Genomic DNA, 18,204 nt, shown 5'->3' with positions numbered 1-18,204 from the left:
TTATAAGAAGCAATTACTTACATGCCTACACAATGATCATTTGTTGACTGGACTATGTCCCAAACAACCAGTGTTGGTTCATTATAGCAGGCAGCAATTTCTGCCTTAACCAACATGAGTTTAATTGCAAAGCCTCGCTGTCAGATGAATCTTTCAGACTATGGTTCCTGCAGAGGAGGACTCCAACCAGTAAGGGTGAAAAGGGTATTGGTGCTTAAATACTCTAGTCAGTTTGAAACAGGCTCTGAGGTCAGGTCAGAATAGCAGTGTAAAAGGAGCAAGACTTGCTCTTGCACATTAAAAAGTGCAAGACTTGAATCCTACAAGGTATTATTGCTTAAAACTTGCCACAGCAAGGCAAAGAACCAAGAACCAGAACCAAAGAACCATCACATCAGAATATCTGTCACCCAGCTCTGGAGCAACCACTGCCCCTAGTCCAAGTGCCTGGTTTGTTTCCATCTTTTCCTGCACTCTTGTACAGTTTCTCCGTAACAGCAATGACATCTTACACATATAAGTTCATGTATTGTCAAAAGAGAAAAAAGGTCATAACTTCGCTTAAAGGACACTCCTCTGCCTAGCCACTGAAACATCCAATCCTGAAAGATTTCCCAACAAAGCTGTTGCAATACCATAGCAGAGGAATACATTTTTTTGTCCCAAATTCTCCCCAGAATGAAACTGACTGGGAGTACCCATTTGAACTTTGGCAGAAAACACTTCTAGTTGCTTCAAATTGCAGAGCCCAGTAACTTGTGAAAACTCATACCAGTGGGACAGTTTTCCTCTCAAAGACCTCACTATTTCCTTCCCCCATGTTTCTCAGAGCAACGTTTCCTTCATCTATAGGATTTCCTTCATCAGTAGGGCTCCCATCAGAAGCAACTACAGGCACCACTGCATTTTTGGAAGATTGTCTTTCCTTCTTTTGTAAGAGGAGGGACTAATCACAGCTAAGAACCTGAGCAATCTTCTCTCAAGTCATACAATTTGGGGAGAGAAAGATAGTTTGGGGCTGCTTTAAAAGACTCGGGACATATCAAAGCCAGCCAACTAACTCCCCTGCAGGTCAAGTTCCACCAGAACTTGTTTTTCATGGGCCACAGTGGTTTGGGTCTGCTGCACTAAGACACTGAAGCTCTCCTGAAGAAGAGTTTACTTCAAGTTAGATTCAAGACCTCATACATACCCAAATGAAATTAAAAAAAAAAAAAAAAAAAAAAAGATAGAAAAGAAAACCAGACAGCTGTCAGCTAGACAGCCACTGAGGTTTAGGAGTATTTTACACAAGGGGAAATCTAAATTAGCACAAATATATCTTACATCAATGTTTTATAGTAATGCACATCAGTGTTGTGTTCTACACCAACCTAATAAAAAGGCAGGGTGGTAAGTGCAATATTCATTGATTACCATTGCTTCTGCTGGCAAGTAGTGTTATCTACCCTAATGCACAAGCTTCATTTCAAGAGCAAGATGTTTAGGCTGACAAACCCAGCTTTGCTGAGCTACCTGCACTTCCTCAGAAGCTACAACAGCAACAAGCTTGTATTCAAGTGCTTCATTTTACTTGTTACCTTTGTATAGACCATTGTTAGGACAAAACGTACATGAAAACATATTATGAACTTTTGTCCACTGAATTATGAGAGTCTTATTGCTCTCTAGTTCAGCAAGATAAACTCCTAACCATGTAGGGATTTTTCACAATTTCTAGCCTCCATTAGCTCGTGCCAAATTGCCCTGGTATCAGTAGGGCTTCTACCACACACAGGCAGTGAAAGACTGCAAAAACTAATGTAATTGATAATGTCAAAGTAAGTATTACTTCCACTAGAAAGGCTTCCTGCAGAAGTGCTCATGGCAGCCTTAATACAGAGCAGGCATTAACACAACTGCTTACGCTCAGTTTAACATAAAAACAAGAACTCGTGGTCACATTTAACAGAAGCGATAGCACTTTTGCTTCCAAATCCTGTACCCTGGAAGCTTTTCCTAAAGCATGCAAACAGAAAAGGCCTTTCCATTTGTTCTCTATTCATGCAATCCCTATAAAAAGGGGAACAGACTCCTGGCTGCTTTGCACTAACAAATACATCAGACAAAGACTGTTTAGAAACAGCACTAAAAAGCTCATTAGGCATGATATTGTTTCAGCAAGCCACAATCTTGTCAGGTCATCACTACAGAAATAGGCCCTCGCTTTTCAGTAGGCCTGTTGGCAAGTACAACTCAGTAAAATAGAACTGACTGGAACAGTTAACCTGGAAATACTGCTATCTAATAGAGGAAGTTTATTACCACTGTGCAAACCCAAGACAGGCTTCACAGCAAACACACAGCATTGACATGAACATGACTGAAGGGGGGAAGAGGGGGGGAAATCAAAACAAGTCACATAAGTTAATCAGCTGTCTAAAACCTAGAGCACTAACTTCAGTTTTAAAGCCATTATTTTATTCCAAGTGTCAGCACAACTTAAGCAGTTATTCTTCTAGTGACAAGCGTGGGTGGTGGTAAAAGAAGTGAATCATAGAATGGTTTGGATTGGAAAGGACCTTAAGATCATCTAGTTCTAATCCCCCTGCCATGGGCAGGGACACCTCACCCTAGACCATGTCACCCAAGGCCCTGTCCAACCTGGCCTTGAACACTCACGTTTCTCTCAAAAACTGACCAAATAACTTCACATTCAACAGCAACTATGTGGAAAGCAGTTATTACAGTTCCTGAGCTCTACTTAGGTCAACTTAAGACAATCTCTTACTCTTCCACCCTTTTCTACAAACCACCAGCAGTCAGTGCACTGAGCACAAGCCTATACAGAGAACTGTAAACAGCAAGAGACTTCAGAAAGTGTGATTTATTGTACATGACAGCTCTAAGTCCTGAAAGATCCCTGCTTTGACTCCACCCTCACTCAAGCTACACAAAGAATCACCAAATACATTTAGTCTCTTCCTGTTCACGTATTTCTCTGGACAGAGGTCACCGAAGTAGAGGAACAAGTAGAAATGCAGAGTCACAAAGGAATGCTCACTGCTAAATATGAGCCAGTATTTATTCAACAAATATGTAGGAAAGCAGCTTTGTTTACACAAAGTCAGACCGCATCTAAGCTTTGGCTCCATTGTCTAAAAGTTACTTAGGTAGTAACTATCTAAAAACAGGAAAAAGACCCAGTTTAATTCCCCTGCTGTGTTACTAATGCTGATGTACAAAATCTATCATGATAAAGAAAGAAATCACGATGCCACAGAACTCAACATGCAGCAGGTGGAACAGCACTAGAACTCTCACATCTGAGGGGTTTTTTCACCCAGACATTTCATCGAGGTGAAATTCAACAGTTGAACTGTCCTAGGGCTCTGGCCCTAAGAGTATCCCACTAAGACCAAACATGCAGCAACTTTGAATACCTTGGCACAATCCGGAAACACAACATGAGCACCAGGCGTTCAATACCAGTTACTTTCAGTGAGTTTTAATGGCAAAAAAATAAAAAAATAAATCAACCTTTCCATAGCTGTAGCCAAGCCTTTTTCATTGTGATCGATTACAGTATCAGTAACAGCCGCACTGCAGGAAAATAAAGTTTTTGCTTATTTACAAGAATTATGTATCATTATTGATTATTTCTTTTTCGGTAAGAACACTACATACCTAGAACTAAAAAAAGTTAGAGGATTAGTTTAATACACCATTAGATTTGTACTATTCAGAACATAACAACACACCCCTTCTTAGAGAATTCCAAAATGCTTTTCTGCAGTCAAGCAAGAGATCTGTTCACATGACAACAGCAGATTTCCAAATGTCATATAAGCACTAGTACAAATGGCCACAGCGTCTGAACTCTACCAAGAATAAACCAAATGCAAGCAGGAGCAGTTTTACCTCAAGAGCACAGGTACATTTTAGTGCAAGAGGAACGCTGGTCTACATTGTAAATGCAGATAAATGCACCTGCACATAGCACACTACCATTCACATCTTCAACCATGATCACAGTGAACACTACTTGGGATATTCAGGTTACAAGGGTCAGTACTAATTGGCTAGTGATACCAGCAACTCCTATTTCAGCAGCAGGGACTCATTAAGCACCAGTGAGAATCTCCACACATTCAAAAAGCATTAACACTTCTCAATCACAAGTGGCTTCTACAGTACGTATTTGCAAGCCAAGAAAGCTTCATCTAATGCAACATACAGCTGAAATTAAATAAGAATTCAGACCATGCCCACAGTTTTGTCACCAGCAAGCACCCTGTAGACACTGATGGGACAGTCTGGGACTATAGATAAAACAGCCTGTTCAACAAAGGATGCATGGTGCTACTAGAAGCCTTGTTGCAGTCGTCAGTGCTAAATTCCTAGTAGTGGTGCTTCTGGCTTATGAAAGAAGAAATTTGTTCTCACCAGTTTGCTTGAGCTTGAAGAGCCTGTACAGTGTAAAAGTGAACACTAAGGCTTTTTGCTCATTATCTTTTCTAGCAGAATTTAACTTTTGCCTGTATGAAAAACAAGTCTCTGAACTGGAGATTTTCTAGATACCGGAACACATCTTTTGGGACCCCCCGAACAGATCAAGCCACCAAATACTGTTCTTATTGGAAACTTATCAACAAGACTTCTAACTCAAAATGCACTAAAAGCATACAAGTAGAATTTTGCTACTCCTGACTGCTGCTCTGCCCTGACCTCCCACCCAAGCCACATACTAAGACCAAACTTGGGGTCCTGATTCAGATCTAAGTCAGACTTGCACCAGGATGTACTATCAGGCCTTGAATACAAGAATATTACATAGAGCAACAGTTACAACAGCAACTGCAATGTACTTAGATAATTTGGATACAGTTACAAGAGTACTTAAAGTTTTTTCAGCACTTTCGTGCTTCTGGGATCAAGAAACTACATGTTCCAACTACTTTTGCATCAACATTAACACATAGGACTAATGAGAAGCTCAGATCACTTAACTAGTGATTTTTACTATATGTACAGGAAGAAAGTTTCAGTACACTACTGTTAAACACACAGCATAAGCCACTGATGTCAGAGTAGATTCCTGTATTATTAAGAAACATCAAGCAATTGTATTTATGTGAAAGCCAGATCTGCAGAATATTCTCACTTTAAGCAAAATGAAGTCTTCACTGAGCATATATTTGGAAAAGTATTCATGCCATTAGTTTGGCCATCTCAAATATTGAAGAGCATTCAAAGCCCCTGTCATCATTCCCCATCTATATCTTTGTGTTTTTACCAGACAACAGGTAAGTTGGTCTTCAAACTTGTGGTGGGTTGACCTGAGCTGGACACCAGGTGCCCATCAAGTCACATTATCACACCCCTCCTCAGCAGGGCTGGGGGCTGAGAGTACAGTGGAAAGAAGTCTCATGGGTCAAGAGAAAGACAGTTAATATAGCAAAAGTAAAGGCAAACAAAAGATTTACTCTCTACTTCCTATCAGCAGGCAATGTCCAGCCACTTCCCTGGAAGTAGGGCTTCAGTACACAGTGGCTGCTCCAGAAGACAAAATTCATCATAATGATGAATTTGCAGTGACACCAAGTTGGACGGGAGTGTTGATCTGCTGGAGGATAGGAAGGCTCTACAGAGTGATCTGGACAGGCTGGATCAATGGGCTGTAGCCAACTGTATGAGGTTTAACAAGACAAAGTGCCAGGTCCTGCTTCTGGGCCACAACAACCCCACACAACGCTACAGGCTTGAGGAAGAGTGTCTGGAAAGCTACTTGGCAAAAAAGGACCTGGGGTGCTGGCTGATGGCCGCCGAACATGAGCCAGCAGTGCCCAGGCAGCCAAGAAGGGCAACAGCATCCTGGCCTGTATCAGCAATAGTGTGGCCAGCAGGGCCAGGGCAGTGATCATCCCCCTGTACTCAGCACTGGTGAGGCTGCACCTCAAATACTGTGTTCAGTTCTGGGCCCATCATTACAAGACAGACATTGAGGTGCTGGAGCAGGTCCAGAGAAGGGCAACAAAGCTGGTGAAGGGTCTGGAGAACAAGTCTGATATGGAACAAACAGCTGAGGGAACTGGGATTGTTTAGACTGGAGAAGAGAAGGTCCAGGGGGGACCTCATTGCTCTCTACAAGTACCTGAAAGGATGATGGAGCAAGGAGGTGGCTGGTCTCTTTTCCAAGTATCAAGTGATAGGAGAAGAGGGAACGGCCTCAAGCTGTGCCAGGGGAGGTTTAGACTGGATATTAGGAAAAATTTCTTCACCAAAAGGGTGATCACATTGAAGTTACACATATTGAACAAGTCAAAACAGGTGCTAGCTAGCTTTCATGAAAGCAAACATCCTTAATACCACAGCTACAGCTGTGTTGGACAAAGTAATTTTGTTTAATTTTTTTATACATATTTCAAAGCTTCTAAAATGCATCAGAAAATACTTCAGTTGAAAATGGAAAATCATTTACCTTTTAACACAAGGTCCAAAGACTTAATGCATACACAAACTGAACACAATAGGGATGAAAACAGCTTGTAATGCAGGTAGAAGAGAGATGTTCCTACGGAAAGAGTCATTGCTGCTGCAGTGTAATAAAAAATAGTGACAGTCATATATATACACACATGCACACACATAAAGGACCAAGCTAAATCCAAAAGCACTAGGTTTTGAAATAGTTTGTGACAAAGTTTGAAGAGCACAAAAGAAATTAGCCATTGCTCCACAAGTTCTAATAACTTTACTTATTTATACCAGAAAGCCTGGGGAAAAAAGAAACAGTTCTTCCTCACACCTCTAGGCTTGTGGAAGTGTTAGTGCCACCTTGCCACCTACTTCGCTTTTGCAATAGCATTATCTACTATTTAGAAGTGATATTGGGGAATTACCAATTTTGCTTAACTTGTCCAAAATAATTTTTCTTTTGCTCCCACAAACAAACTTTTAACAGTGCTTCTCACCAAAACAAGTTAAAGAGCTCAAGATGCTTAGAACATCTTAAACAGAAGGCCATACCACTAACCCGCCTTCCCCCCCACCCTCTGCACCTTGCTGTATGTTACTTAGTTTTGAGCAAGCTATTCCACACTACCTCTTAGTTTGAAAAATTTCCTATGAACATGCACTAATTCCCACCATTGCTCAGAGAATCCTTGATGACTACGGAAGAGGTGACAGAAGTCACATGATTTACAATAAACTTTTAATGTTGTCCAAGCCCCTATGTACAGGTGTTTATTCACTTAAACACAGTGCCTTTTGCTGTTGTACACATTTCCTATGGAGACAAGACATCTTCAAAACCAATGGTACTGAAAAATCCAGCAGCTAAATATAGTAAGAAACAAAGTCCAAGGGCAATACAGAATGGGCAATACAATGCTGGTCCTCAAGAACAACTCCAATATATATAAGCAAGTAAGTAAATCATCAGACGTACTCCACACAAGGCACCCTTACTCAGATATTATGAGCTCAATGCTTTTGCCTTCATTCCCACCTGGGTCGAAGGAAGAAAACTAACCCAGAGGATAGAGAAAGCAGAGCCAAAGCCTGTCAACCTTCTAAAAGTCAAAGCAGCAGCATCTTACTTTCTTACTAAGCAGCAGCAAGTTATTATAGAGCAAACTTAATTTCCAAGTGACACTAAGAAGCTAAGATCGCCAATCAGGTAATGCAAATATCCCTACTTTCCCACTACACTGCCTGCATTTTGTCCTATCCCTTACATGCCAATATTTCTCATGACTGAAAAAGTACTGAGAAACTTTTTCAGCTACCAGAGGATTGCTTCCAGACAGCAAGCTGGACAACAGCTCTGAGGGGCTGGTAATAACACTATCGGAAACGGGTTCTTGGTAGCATAGTCACACACACTACTTTTTCATTAGATTAAGCCAGAACAAAACCCCTTCAGGAAACCCCAAACTTCAGATTCTACCAACACTCTATTCCCTGCTTTTCTTTCTGTAAAGCAGGAAAAGCACAAGTAGTCTATCCACAGAAAATGGCCCGACTCGGCTCATAATTAGTCAAGGAAAAATAAAAATAAAGTGAGAAAACATCCAACATTGCTGCCCACATAGAAAAGCAAGACATTAAAAAAAAAAATTAAAAAAAAAAAAATCTGTCATTAAGTGCTCCTAAACCATAGACTTTACCAGACAAGTATATAATAAGTCAAAGCTGAGGAGAAAATCCTGTATGTGTAAGCTGCACTATCCAGAACACCAGCATCCTTACAGAGGATATTCTTAGAACCATCCTTGATAATACACACGGTAAATCAGCTAATGGAAACAACAATTTCAGCAGGATATGACTCCTCTCTTTTCATTAGAAGGCACTCATTGTGTAAACCATTCTGAACAATAACCCAAACATCTGCATTAACAGACAGAAGCCTGCTAAATAATGCTCCTCCTTTGTCATGACAGGAGCCATCTGTTCACCTCAGTAACCCCAGGCAAGTGTGGTGAGCACTGCCACAACTTACTTGTTATGCATCCTCATACTCCATGTTTCAGTGCACATCATTTTTGCTTCCAAATTGCAACAACATGGCATTAATCATACCAACAGAAGTCTTAAACACACACTCCTACAATGAAATAGCAGAGAAAATTCCCTCTGGTCTCCAATTAAAGAATACAATAGGACCATAGCCTTGTACGCATGAGGATGTGAGCTTGTAAACTCTATAGTTACTTTTATCCTTTTAGACTCACTTTTCCTTTTCTTCCTTTCTACTCTCTACTTCTTTATACCTAGTCTACTTATTCTTATAACTGGATGCTACTTTTAAAGAGAACACTCAAAGTGGATTCGATCCAAATGTCACACTGAGTTTTCATGGGTTAGCCCTTATGTCCAGGAGTAATAGATGAGGCCCGGTATTACAGAATTCAATGGCCCTACTGAAGAGAAGACCTTTTCGTGCATCTTACCCATGCAGCTCTATCAGTTCTCTGCTCTTACTCTTGACAGATGCAGTTTACCCCTTGCTGATGCTGCTGGATCCCTTCCTCCTGCCTCTCTGTACCTTTAGCCGGACCTGCCGCCCACTGCAGCCAACAAGACACAACTTACTGTGATGAAACCAGGTCCGTGCAGGGACCAGAGCCCTCCCCGCCGAGGGCTGCGAGGTGTGCAGGCTGCCGCCCGGAACAGGGGATGCGGGGATTGCTCGTACCTGACCCAGTTGTCGCGGAACTTGCTCTGCTGGGGCTGGTTCAAGTAAATGGTGCGGGCTGGTGCCTCGTCCAGATCCGCCGAGGACGTGGCTCCGGACATCTCATCATCCGCCTTCTTATAGCCCGAGGGGGAACAGACGGGTCCTGCGGGGAGAGCGCAGAGGGAGGCGGTCAGCGAGGAGCCGCGCCCGACAGGGCCGGGCCGGCAGCTCCCGGGGCCGCGCCGCGGGGAAGGGAAGGGCCGGGAGCGAGCGGCGGCTGCGAGCGAGCGCGCCCTGCCCGGTGTTCAGCGCGGCGGCAGCGGCTGATAAATAACGACGGCTGGGGAGGGGCGGCGGGGCCCGCCCGGAGCCAGCTGGCAGCGGCGGAGCACCGAGGCCCGCGCCCCCCGCCCCGCCCCCGGCACCGCCCGGCCGGTGCCCGCCGCCTCCGAGCCGTGCAGGCCCCGGTGCGGGGGGCACCGGCGGCAGCAACGCCTGGCGCGGGGCTCCGAGTCCGCTCCCCGGCGCTGCCTACCGGCACGGAGCACCCGCGCCAGGCCCCCCGGGCACGGCCAGCGCCCCGGCGGCGTGGCCACAGCTGGCACCGGCCAGACACGTTGTACTCAAAGACAAGGCTCCGCTTCAGGCTTGAAGAGCAAAAAGCGTTTTGCTTTACAGCTTCAAAGCTGAAATCTTCAAGTAATTTCCCCCTTCAACTGGAGTGAATAGAGCTCTATGAAGCATTGCTTAGCTTTGTGTTAGAAGGAAGCCAAAATGTAAGGAAACGAGATAGGTATTGCCTGAAAATGCTACCAAAGTGGTCAGACACAGACTTAGTATTTTCCCCTTCCATTCTGAACTGTGGAGATAGTTTATATTGAGCTGTAAACATGTAAGAGTATCAGTTTATGAAATAAGCCAGGAATTCACTAGCTAGCACAGGTGGCTTGAGCCAAGGATGAGACAACTTCTTTTCCAAGATCTAGTAAAGGTGTTATGTGAGGGTTATTTGAAAAGTCCATTCAAGAGGTAACAGTGAGAAGCAACCACTGTAAAGGCAAATGCAGCAGTTGTTTGCAACTTCCGTACAAAGCAAAGATCATAGTCTAACAAGCTGATCTGACGAGACAGCAGCTAGAAAGGACTTGTTCAGTGAACAGAGGAGAGCCCCCTGAAATTATGTCCTTCTTCACTACAGCTTGAGGGAAAAGCTTCAGTCCTAATACACCCTTAACATACTGAACACTTAAGTTCTCACATGATACCAGTACTTGTCTTTTTTAAATACACCATAGGTCTGAGCTAACATTCTACTCTTGCATCTCAGACTTTCCTAGTGATTGATTCTTCGTTGCTAGTGCAGACAGGCTCTGTATCCTCTAGACATGAGCCACTGGAGGGCAACATTACCCATTCAACTTACAATGTAGTCCACTATACAAAAAAACCTCTTGCAATGCTAGTAGCTGGCCAATAAAACTAATACAATTAAACTAATACACTTTCAACAGCACCCTCTCTTGCCCAAGGCAAGTGAGTTTAATTAACTGATCTTTTTTCCATGTCAGTTGACCCTAATTCAGACAGCAAAAATGCCAACCTGATACTATCTGCTTTGTGAAAAAGGACGTAAATTTAAGAAGTGAAATATGTAAGACTATACATTATGCAAGACTATGCCATTATAATACTATATTAGGTTACTCAGCCTGAAAAAGCTTGCCACAATGCAGAGGACCACTCAACCTTGCTGAGTGGGTATCTTCCCCTTCAGAAAATTAGAGCCAAGAGCACTACTGGATACTTGCTGTTCTTTCCCATTGATTTCATGTTGTGTAACTGCAAAGGAGATCAAGCAATAGTACTCTTAAGAGCATTAAGTGCAAGGAAGCAGCTTTCATCTGTTTTCCTAGTCAAGCTCCAGACAGAAATGCAATTATTCTAGAACAAACATGCTATAAAAATTGTTGGGTTTTTTTTCAAAGACCATATTTGGTTTGCCTTTTCATGCCTCCCATTGATGCTCAAAATCCTCCTGCTAACTAGTTCTCTTCATCAAGTGTCATGAAGCTGCCCCACAACTTTAAGGATTAACTGAGTCAATACAGCTGATAAAGTTCAAAGGTATTTAGGTTTACTTCACACCCTATGCTCTTGGCTGCTCTCTCCAAGATGGATGCCTCAAAAGACAAGGCATTTGCCTTATTCTTTAGATGCACTGAAATATTTTCGAAGCAAACTTGTGAGTGTGTAGAAACATCTCTGCCAAGAAGGGTTTCATTTTTGCAAGTAGCTCAAGCAGCTGCTTGAACTTTTAGTGGAATAAGCCTCATTTTGGAAGATTATCCTGTAATCCTGCCCATCAGGAAAGCCTTCCACCTCCCTCCCCTGTTACTAAGCAGATCACACCCAGAAGCCTGCAGACAGAGACCTGTGCTGCTGGCTGCAAGATGCTGCTCTTCCCTGCATTTAGAAAGGTTAAGGAGCCCTGAGCTTCTGAGGAGCTCCTGATGGGCAGCAGTCCCAGAGGCTACACAACCTTCAGAATTTATCTCCTTCAAGGACACCAAAGCCTGACCACATGCAGACCATCACTTCAGCCATGTGAAAGCAGCTTCACCTCTGCTCCTTGTTTCAGAAAGGCTATGGATAAATACAACACGGATTTGACAGCCGCCATCAGTGGTGGAACTTAAAACCGAAGTGATAGCAGCTCTTACTCAGTAGCGCTTACTACCCTGTATCCAAAGAAATCAGACTCCTTGACTTTGCTTAAAGGCACACCAACTTCTCACTCCAGGAAGGTTTCTCTCGTGTAAGACCTGCATCTTCTTTGTTATTTGCCCAAGGACTTGCAGCACTGCTATGCAATTTACCTTGGAGAAAACTATTTATGCTTCAAGGAACATGTTAGTCATAGAACATTATACCTCCTAGCCTGTTCATTTAGTATGCTTGGCTACATCAGATTTTGGATTTTCTAGCTACATTGGTCTTAAGTCTCTATCATAGAATCATTTATGTTGGAAACGTCCTTTAAGATCATCAAGTCCAACTGTTAACCCACTATTAAAGTCCACCACTAAAGCATGTCCCCAGGCACCATATCTACACATCTTTTAAATACCTCCAGGGATAGTGACTCACCTACCTGCCTAGGCAGCCTGTGTATAGATCAATGTAAATTAATTAAGTGTGATGTAGAAGTCAAGACAATTTGATAAAAGGAAGCCGACTGTACAAGAATAACCTAGCGTGCTTTTGGTGTGCTAGTAGGGCAGCTCTCTTCATTTGCTGACGATGTCACTTGGCTCAGTTCCTATCTCCTGAGCTCTGCTGTTTGGTCTTCCTAGTCTTCCACCCCCAGAAATCATGAAAAATCTACCACCAGTGACACCACCTACTCTGCTCTCATCTTGGTAACTTGTACTTCAGGGAGAAGGGAAAGCAAAATTTTTGTACTGGCCAGAAGTTCTCAGGAACAGAATTCCAATATGTCATTAAGTGATCATTCCCAACTCATCTTCAGGAAAGAAGCCTTGAAAAGTCTCAGTTTGAGTAGACCAGAAAACAGAAAGTAAACAAGAGCTGGGTAGATTACCCATAGGTATTCTGTGGAAGTAGTAAAGAGCTAGTAAAGCAACATAATTCAAGTAAACCACTATGATTACAATCTGGTTTTATGGAACTTAGATAACTATGGAATTTCAACAGTGTCCAATACACCCGGCTTCAACTTTGAGGCATGAGACATTTACTGCAGGCATCTAATACTGTTTCCCACTGTGCTTTACAAGTTCCATGAGTCAGACCTGAGTTATAAACTCCCTTTTATAAAGCCCATTCATTTCTTCAAGGCTCTTACTTCACACTATTTAACAAGTTTATTTTCTAAAAAAAGATGAGATTAAAGTTTGACTAAAATATCAAGACATTTTATAGCTTTCTCTCATCATTAAGAGAAGCCAGACTTGATACCCTGACAAATTCACATGGCATTTGTTATCACTTGAAAGCAATGAGTTATAATTTAATACTCTTACTTCACTGGGCCTGCAAAGATGACATTTTCCATGTATATCTGTCTCCTTAATGTCTGCTCAGTAATAATCATAGCTTCTCTATGATTGAGTAAATAAAGTGTTGTGAATTTTGTAGTGTTTTTAAAGATGAGTCACTTGGGATGCTTGCCAGCTGTCAGAAGTCACAAGAGAACTCTTACTGAGATTGTACCACTTGTAAGTAGATTAGCCAGCTAGTTACTACTTCTGTCTTGGTGAGGTACTTGATTGCTCTAACGTGTTCCATTTTTAAGAACAAGTCATAATAGAGCAATTAAGCACCTCACCAAGACAGCAGAACCACAAGCTCTGAGAAACAGCAGGTTTGTAATGGAGAAGTTCAGACAGGCTTCATCATGTCACGTTTAGAACCTAAAGCAGTGCTAAGCTTCACAGCCAGAAATTATCCTACCAATTTTGCACACTGTTTGCAGGACCAAGATCTAGCAGAAAGATGGATGCTGAGCTGAAGAAGCTAACCCTACTTGAGCAAAGTTGGGCTGCAGTCTCCAAAGGTGCTATCTAACATCTGTGATCCTAAGCTTAGCCAGTCACAAGTCAAAGTTTTAGAAGCCATACAGAATTCCTTATGTTCCTCGCAACTGTATTAGGTGGCAGTTTTCAGTTAAGAAACATTTGAAAATGTTTTCTTCAGAGTAAAAAAGGGAGCCTCACCAAAGCCTCCAAACTTTGTCATTTAAAGGCCACAAGTTCTGTTAAAGGCTTAGCTTTGGCACTAACTTTTGAGATGTTTGGTTTGCTAAGATGCATATTTAAAGAGTGGCAGACAAGTTTGGACTTTTGCCTGCACTGAAATACAAAGTTTGCTCTTAACAAGCCACCCCAGATTCAGTGACTCACCATTGCTTTCTTGGGATAACATCCTTTTCACAGGATTTCCTTCACAGACAGAGTACCAAAGATGGTACCAAACAAGAGAAGTTCTGCAGTTGAGAATTGTCAACAAGTTCACGTATGAACACTGACATTGAAGCTTGGCTGAGTTCGTTTTACCTAGAATACATTCTTTCTTGCACTACTTCGTTATCTGCTTCAACTGTTCAACAGAAACACACTTCAAAGTGAATGTAAAATTGCACAAGGGTAAGAGTTCAAACAATCCGAGCACAGCATGCTCTCACAGGAGATGCAGGGCATGAACTCAACTAACATGTCTTCCAGGAAACCTTTGTTCCCACCAGAACTGGGACACCTTAACCTTGAGTTATAACCAGTTCACGCAAAAAAGAAGAAAAAAAAACAAAAAACAAAAAAAAAAAAACCCTCAACTTGATAAACAGCATTAAATTTCTGTTTTTTAGCATCTGGAAAACTTCTACAGTGTTCAACAGTGTAAGATTGCAGTCAAATGTTCTGACAAAGTCTGAGAAAGTTCTGGAAGAATTCACAGTAGAGCTTTCATTTTCTAGCTCTTCTATTATCAAGAGTATTTTTAAACATGCTTCCTTCTTTATAGGTGTATCTCCTGCTAAGCGAGTGTCCTTAGATCAACCGCATGCAAGTACCAGGGTTTGTAACAGCGATAACCTTGAAGTTAATACCATAGTTGCAAAACCTCTCTCACTTCTCTCAAGAATTATGTGAGAAGTGCTCTGCTTGAAGTTACTGAAAATAAAATGGCTCTTTCATTTGCTAAAGGAGAAGCAAACATATTAAAAAAATATTGTTAATATGTATCTAGGAGGTGGGTTTTTAAGATCTGTTTTACTTCAAGCTGTTTTCAAGTTCTGTAAACAGCACCATGGATTTTACTAATATGCATCTTTCAAGAACATCTTTCAGCAGGTACAGTTAAGGAGTCTGGTATTCAATTAAGTTTGATCATGTTTCCATGATCAATCTTGTCAATTTTAATAGCAGTTGTAAAGTTGAGGGGAAGAGGATACCTTTCCTCAGCTTTCCCAAGGGAGCTCCCTGAATTTTGAGGCCAAACAGAACTTCTGTTAGAGGCCATTTACTAAAACCCAATCTTTTGCATGTGATAGTAAAAGGTATAATACTCCACAAAAACGCAAATGGCGAGCAGGAAAAAGGAGCAGATAGTACTGTATATTTTAGCCTAGGACTTCATTAGCACTGAGCTTCTGCTCAAGTAATGTCTAATCAGGTTGGAGGACAAACAACTACCCAAAAAAAAAAAAAAAAGTGCCTGTTCTGCCAACATGAGGGATAAGCATAAGCAGTTACAGCCTTTTTAGACTGGAACATTAACATTCAATGCTTCAGTTTGAGATAACAAGGAGGCCATGACAAGTTCTAGTGACAGAAGATAGTTGCTAGCTACAACATACACAATACCTGAGAGGACACATGTACACAGCCTTCACAGGTTGCAGAAAATGCTTGTGATGTTGGAAGCAAGAGCTATCCCTCCATCTCCTCTCCATCATTCCAGGCATTAGGAAGTCTGCAACAGGCCTTTTACACCAATAGGATGAAATGCTTGCCACCATGCAACACTAATGAAGTGGAAAAAGTAGTACAGTTAGCTATTTGCATCAGCATTTCAGTAATTGGGTCACTATTCAGATCAAGTCCCTCCAGTTATCAACTTGTGCAGGAAGACATACAAGTTGCATTATATGCAGTCCCAGGCAAAGCACTGCTTTTCTTACAGGCTAAAGACAATATAAACCAGAAGAGTCAGAAATGGAACTCAGTTCTGACAATATAACTGGTAGGTATATTCTCCAAATGCCTGTGATTTTTGTTTTGGTTATTTTTACTTTTAAGCAGTTACCTGTTCCAGCCTAACTACCAGGATATTCAGTGAGCAAAACATCAGATTAAAGTTCTCCCACAAGATCATGTTCTTAAAAGTTAACCTGAATTTATGTCTGTCAACAGCTAAAGCTATAGCGGGGAAAAAAACTTGTGTTCAGGTCAAGCAACTTGTAGCAGGACTGTTCCATAGAAATCTCAAGTCAAACTTGGGACAGTGGGACTTAGAGCTCTCAGCTAACTCCTGCATTCAAGTCAGGACACAAGAAGACATCCATATCTTTGTATCAGATGTTTTACAGATGCACAGCATGGAAGAAAAGCAATTTTATACACAGCAGAAAGTCAGGTTTGATAGGAATTTTCTTCCTGTGCTAGATACAGACCAAGAAATTGAGACTCAGATGAAGACAGTAGCCCCCAAAAGGATATTAAGAGTAAATAACGCTTCAGAAGCATGACAAGGGAGGACTGAGAAAAGGAAGATTATTTTCTGAATTCCAAGATGCAAGGAAGGAGTTCTCACCAATCAAGCTAACTCAGATATTGAGAAGGAAATTAAACAGACACAGGTCTAACTTCACTCCTTTTCTCTTCGTAGCTATGCAATACATGTGGCTTATCAAAATTAACAAGATGAAGAAGGGTATTGTTGGGTAGGAAAGTTGCCAATGGGATACTGCTCATGGATTTCAGAAGTTGCTTTAAACTCAAGAGTAGCTGCCTGTAAGAGTAGGGAGTGAATTGTTCTGCAAGAGAAGCTGCCATGTGGCCACTAGTTTGGGATTGCTTACTTTGAAGACTGGAGAGCTACATGCAGCTTACACGTGTCAATCTTAGAGATCATAGAATCATAAAATAGTTAGGGTTGGAAAGGACCTTACGATCATCTAGTTCCAACCCCCCTGCCATGGGCAGGGACACCCCACACTAGACCATGTCACCCAAGGCTCCATCCAACCTGGCCTTGAATGCTGCCAGGGATGGAGCATTTACCACTTCTTTGGGCAACCTGTTCCAGTTCCTCACCACCCTCACAGCGAAGAACTTCTTCCTTATATCTAACCTGAACTTCACCTGTTTAAGTTTGAACTTGTTACCCCTTATCCTATCATTACAGTCCCTAATGAAGAGTCCCTCCCCAGCATTCTTGTATGCCCCCTTCAGATACTGGAAGGCTGCTATGAGGTCTCCATGCAGCTTCTTTTCTCCAGGCTGAACAGCCCCAACTTTCTCAGCCTGTCTTCATACGGGAGGTGCTCCAGTCTCGTGGCCTTCCTCTGGACTTGCTCCATGTCCTTCTTATGTTGAGGACACCAGAACTGTACACAATACTCCAAGTGGGGTCTCACAATAGCAGAGTAGAGGGGCAGGATCACCTCCTTTGACCTGCTGGTCATGCTTCTTTTGATGCAGCCCAGGACATGGTTGGCTTTCTGGTTCGTGAGCTCACACTGCCAGCTCATGCTCAGTTTCTCATCAACCAACACCCCCAAGTCCTTTTCTGCAGGGCTGCTCTGAATCTCTTCTCCGCCCAACCTGTAGCAGTGCCTGGGATTGCCCCGACCCAGATGTAGGACGTTGCACTTGGCTTGGGTGAACTTCGTAAGGTTGGCATCGGCCCACCTCACAAGCGTCTCAAGGACCCTCTGGATCTTCTCTCCAACATGTCAACCGAACCACACAGCTTAGTGTCACCGGCAAACTTGCTGAGGGTGCACTCAATCCCACTGTCTAAGTTGCTGACAAAGATGTTGAACAAGATTGATCCCAACACTCGAGGGACACCACTCATTATTGGTCTCCAGTTGGACATTGAGCCATTGACCACAACTCTTTGCGTGAGGCCATCCAGCCAATTCTTTATCCACCAAGTGGTCCATCCATCAAATTGATGCCTGTCCAATTTAGAGATAAGGATGTCATGCAGGACAGTGTCAAATGCTTTGCACAAGTCCAAGTAGATGATGTCAACTGCTTTCTCCTATCCATCAGTTCCATAGCCCCTGCATTAATCCAGTCCTCAGGAACATAAATGTTAAAAATTGCACAGTATAAACACCTACCAGTGCACTTCAGGGATCAGAGCAAAAAGCGCTGCTATAAACTGGGAGCTCAGTTGAGCAAAAAGAAAAACTTGGATATTCCCTGCTCATCGCAGGGGGGTTGGACTAGACCTTTGAAAGTCCCTTCCAACCCAAACTATTCTATGGTATACTGGTCAATCCAAGTAGG

At 42.5% G+C, this 18,204-nt stretch overlaps 1 protein-coding gene across 2 annotated transcripts in view; it reads right to left on the bottom strand.

Annotated features, from left to right (window-relative positions):
• Window positions 1-18,204, bottom strand: part of ATP8A2 (ATPase phospholipid transporting 8A2) — a 328,378-nt gene that overhangs the window by 280,260 nt on the left and 29,914 nt on the right. The window contains exons 1-2 of one of the 2 annotated variants that reach the window (XM_030477756.1): window positions 9,702-9,777; window positions 9,185-9,329 (exon numbers count right to left, since the gene is read on the bottom strand). In XM_030477756.1, the coding sequence (XP_030333616.1) occupies window positions 9,185-9,285 (101 nt within the window). In that variant the 5' untranslated portion in view covers window positions 9,286-9,329; window positions 9,702-9,777. Of the gene's footprint in view, window positions 1-9,184; window positions 9,330-9,701; window positions 9,778-18,204 lie in introns of those variants that run through there. The other variant, XM_030477755.1, reaches the window with a different exon arrangement.

This window comes from Strigops habroptila, chromosome 2 (genome assembly GCF_004027225.2).
Source record: "Strigops habroptila isolate Jane chromosome 2, bStrHab1.2.pri, whole genome shotgun sequence".
Classification (NCBI taxonomy): domain Eukaryota; kingdom Metazoa; phylum Chordata; class Aves; order Psittaciformes; family Psittacidae; genus Strigops; species Strigops habroptila.
This window is presented reverse-complemented; position numbering and strand designations above follow the sequence as displayed.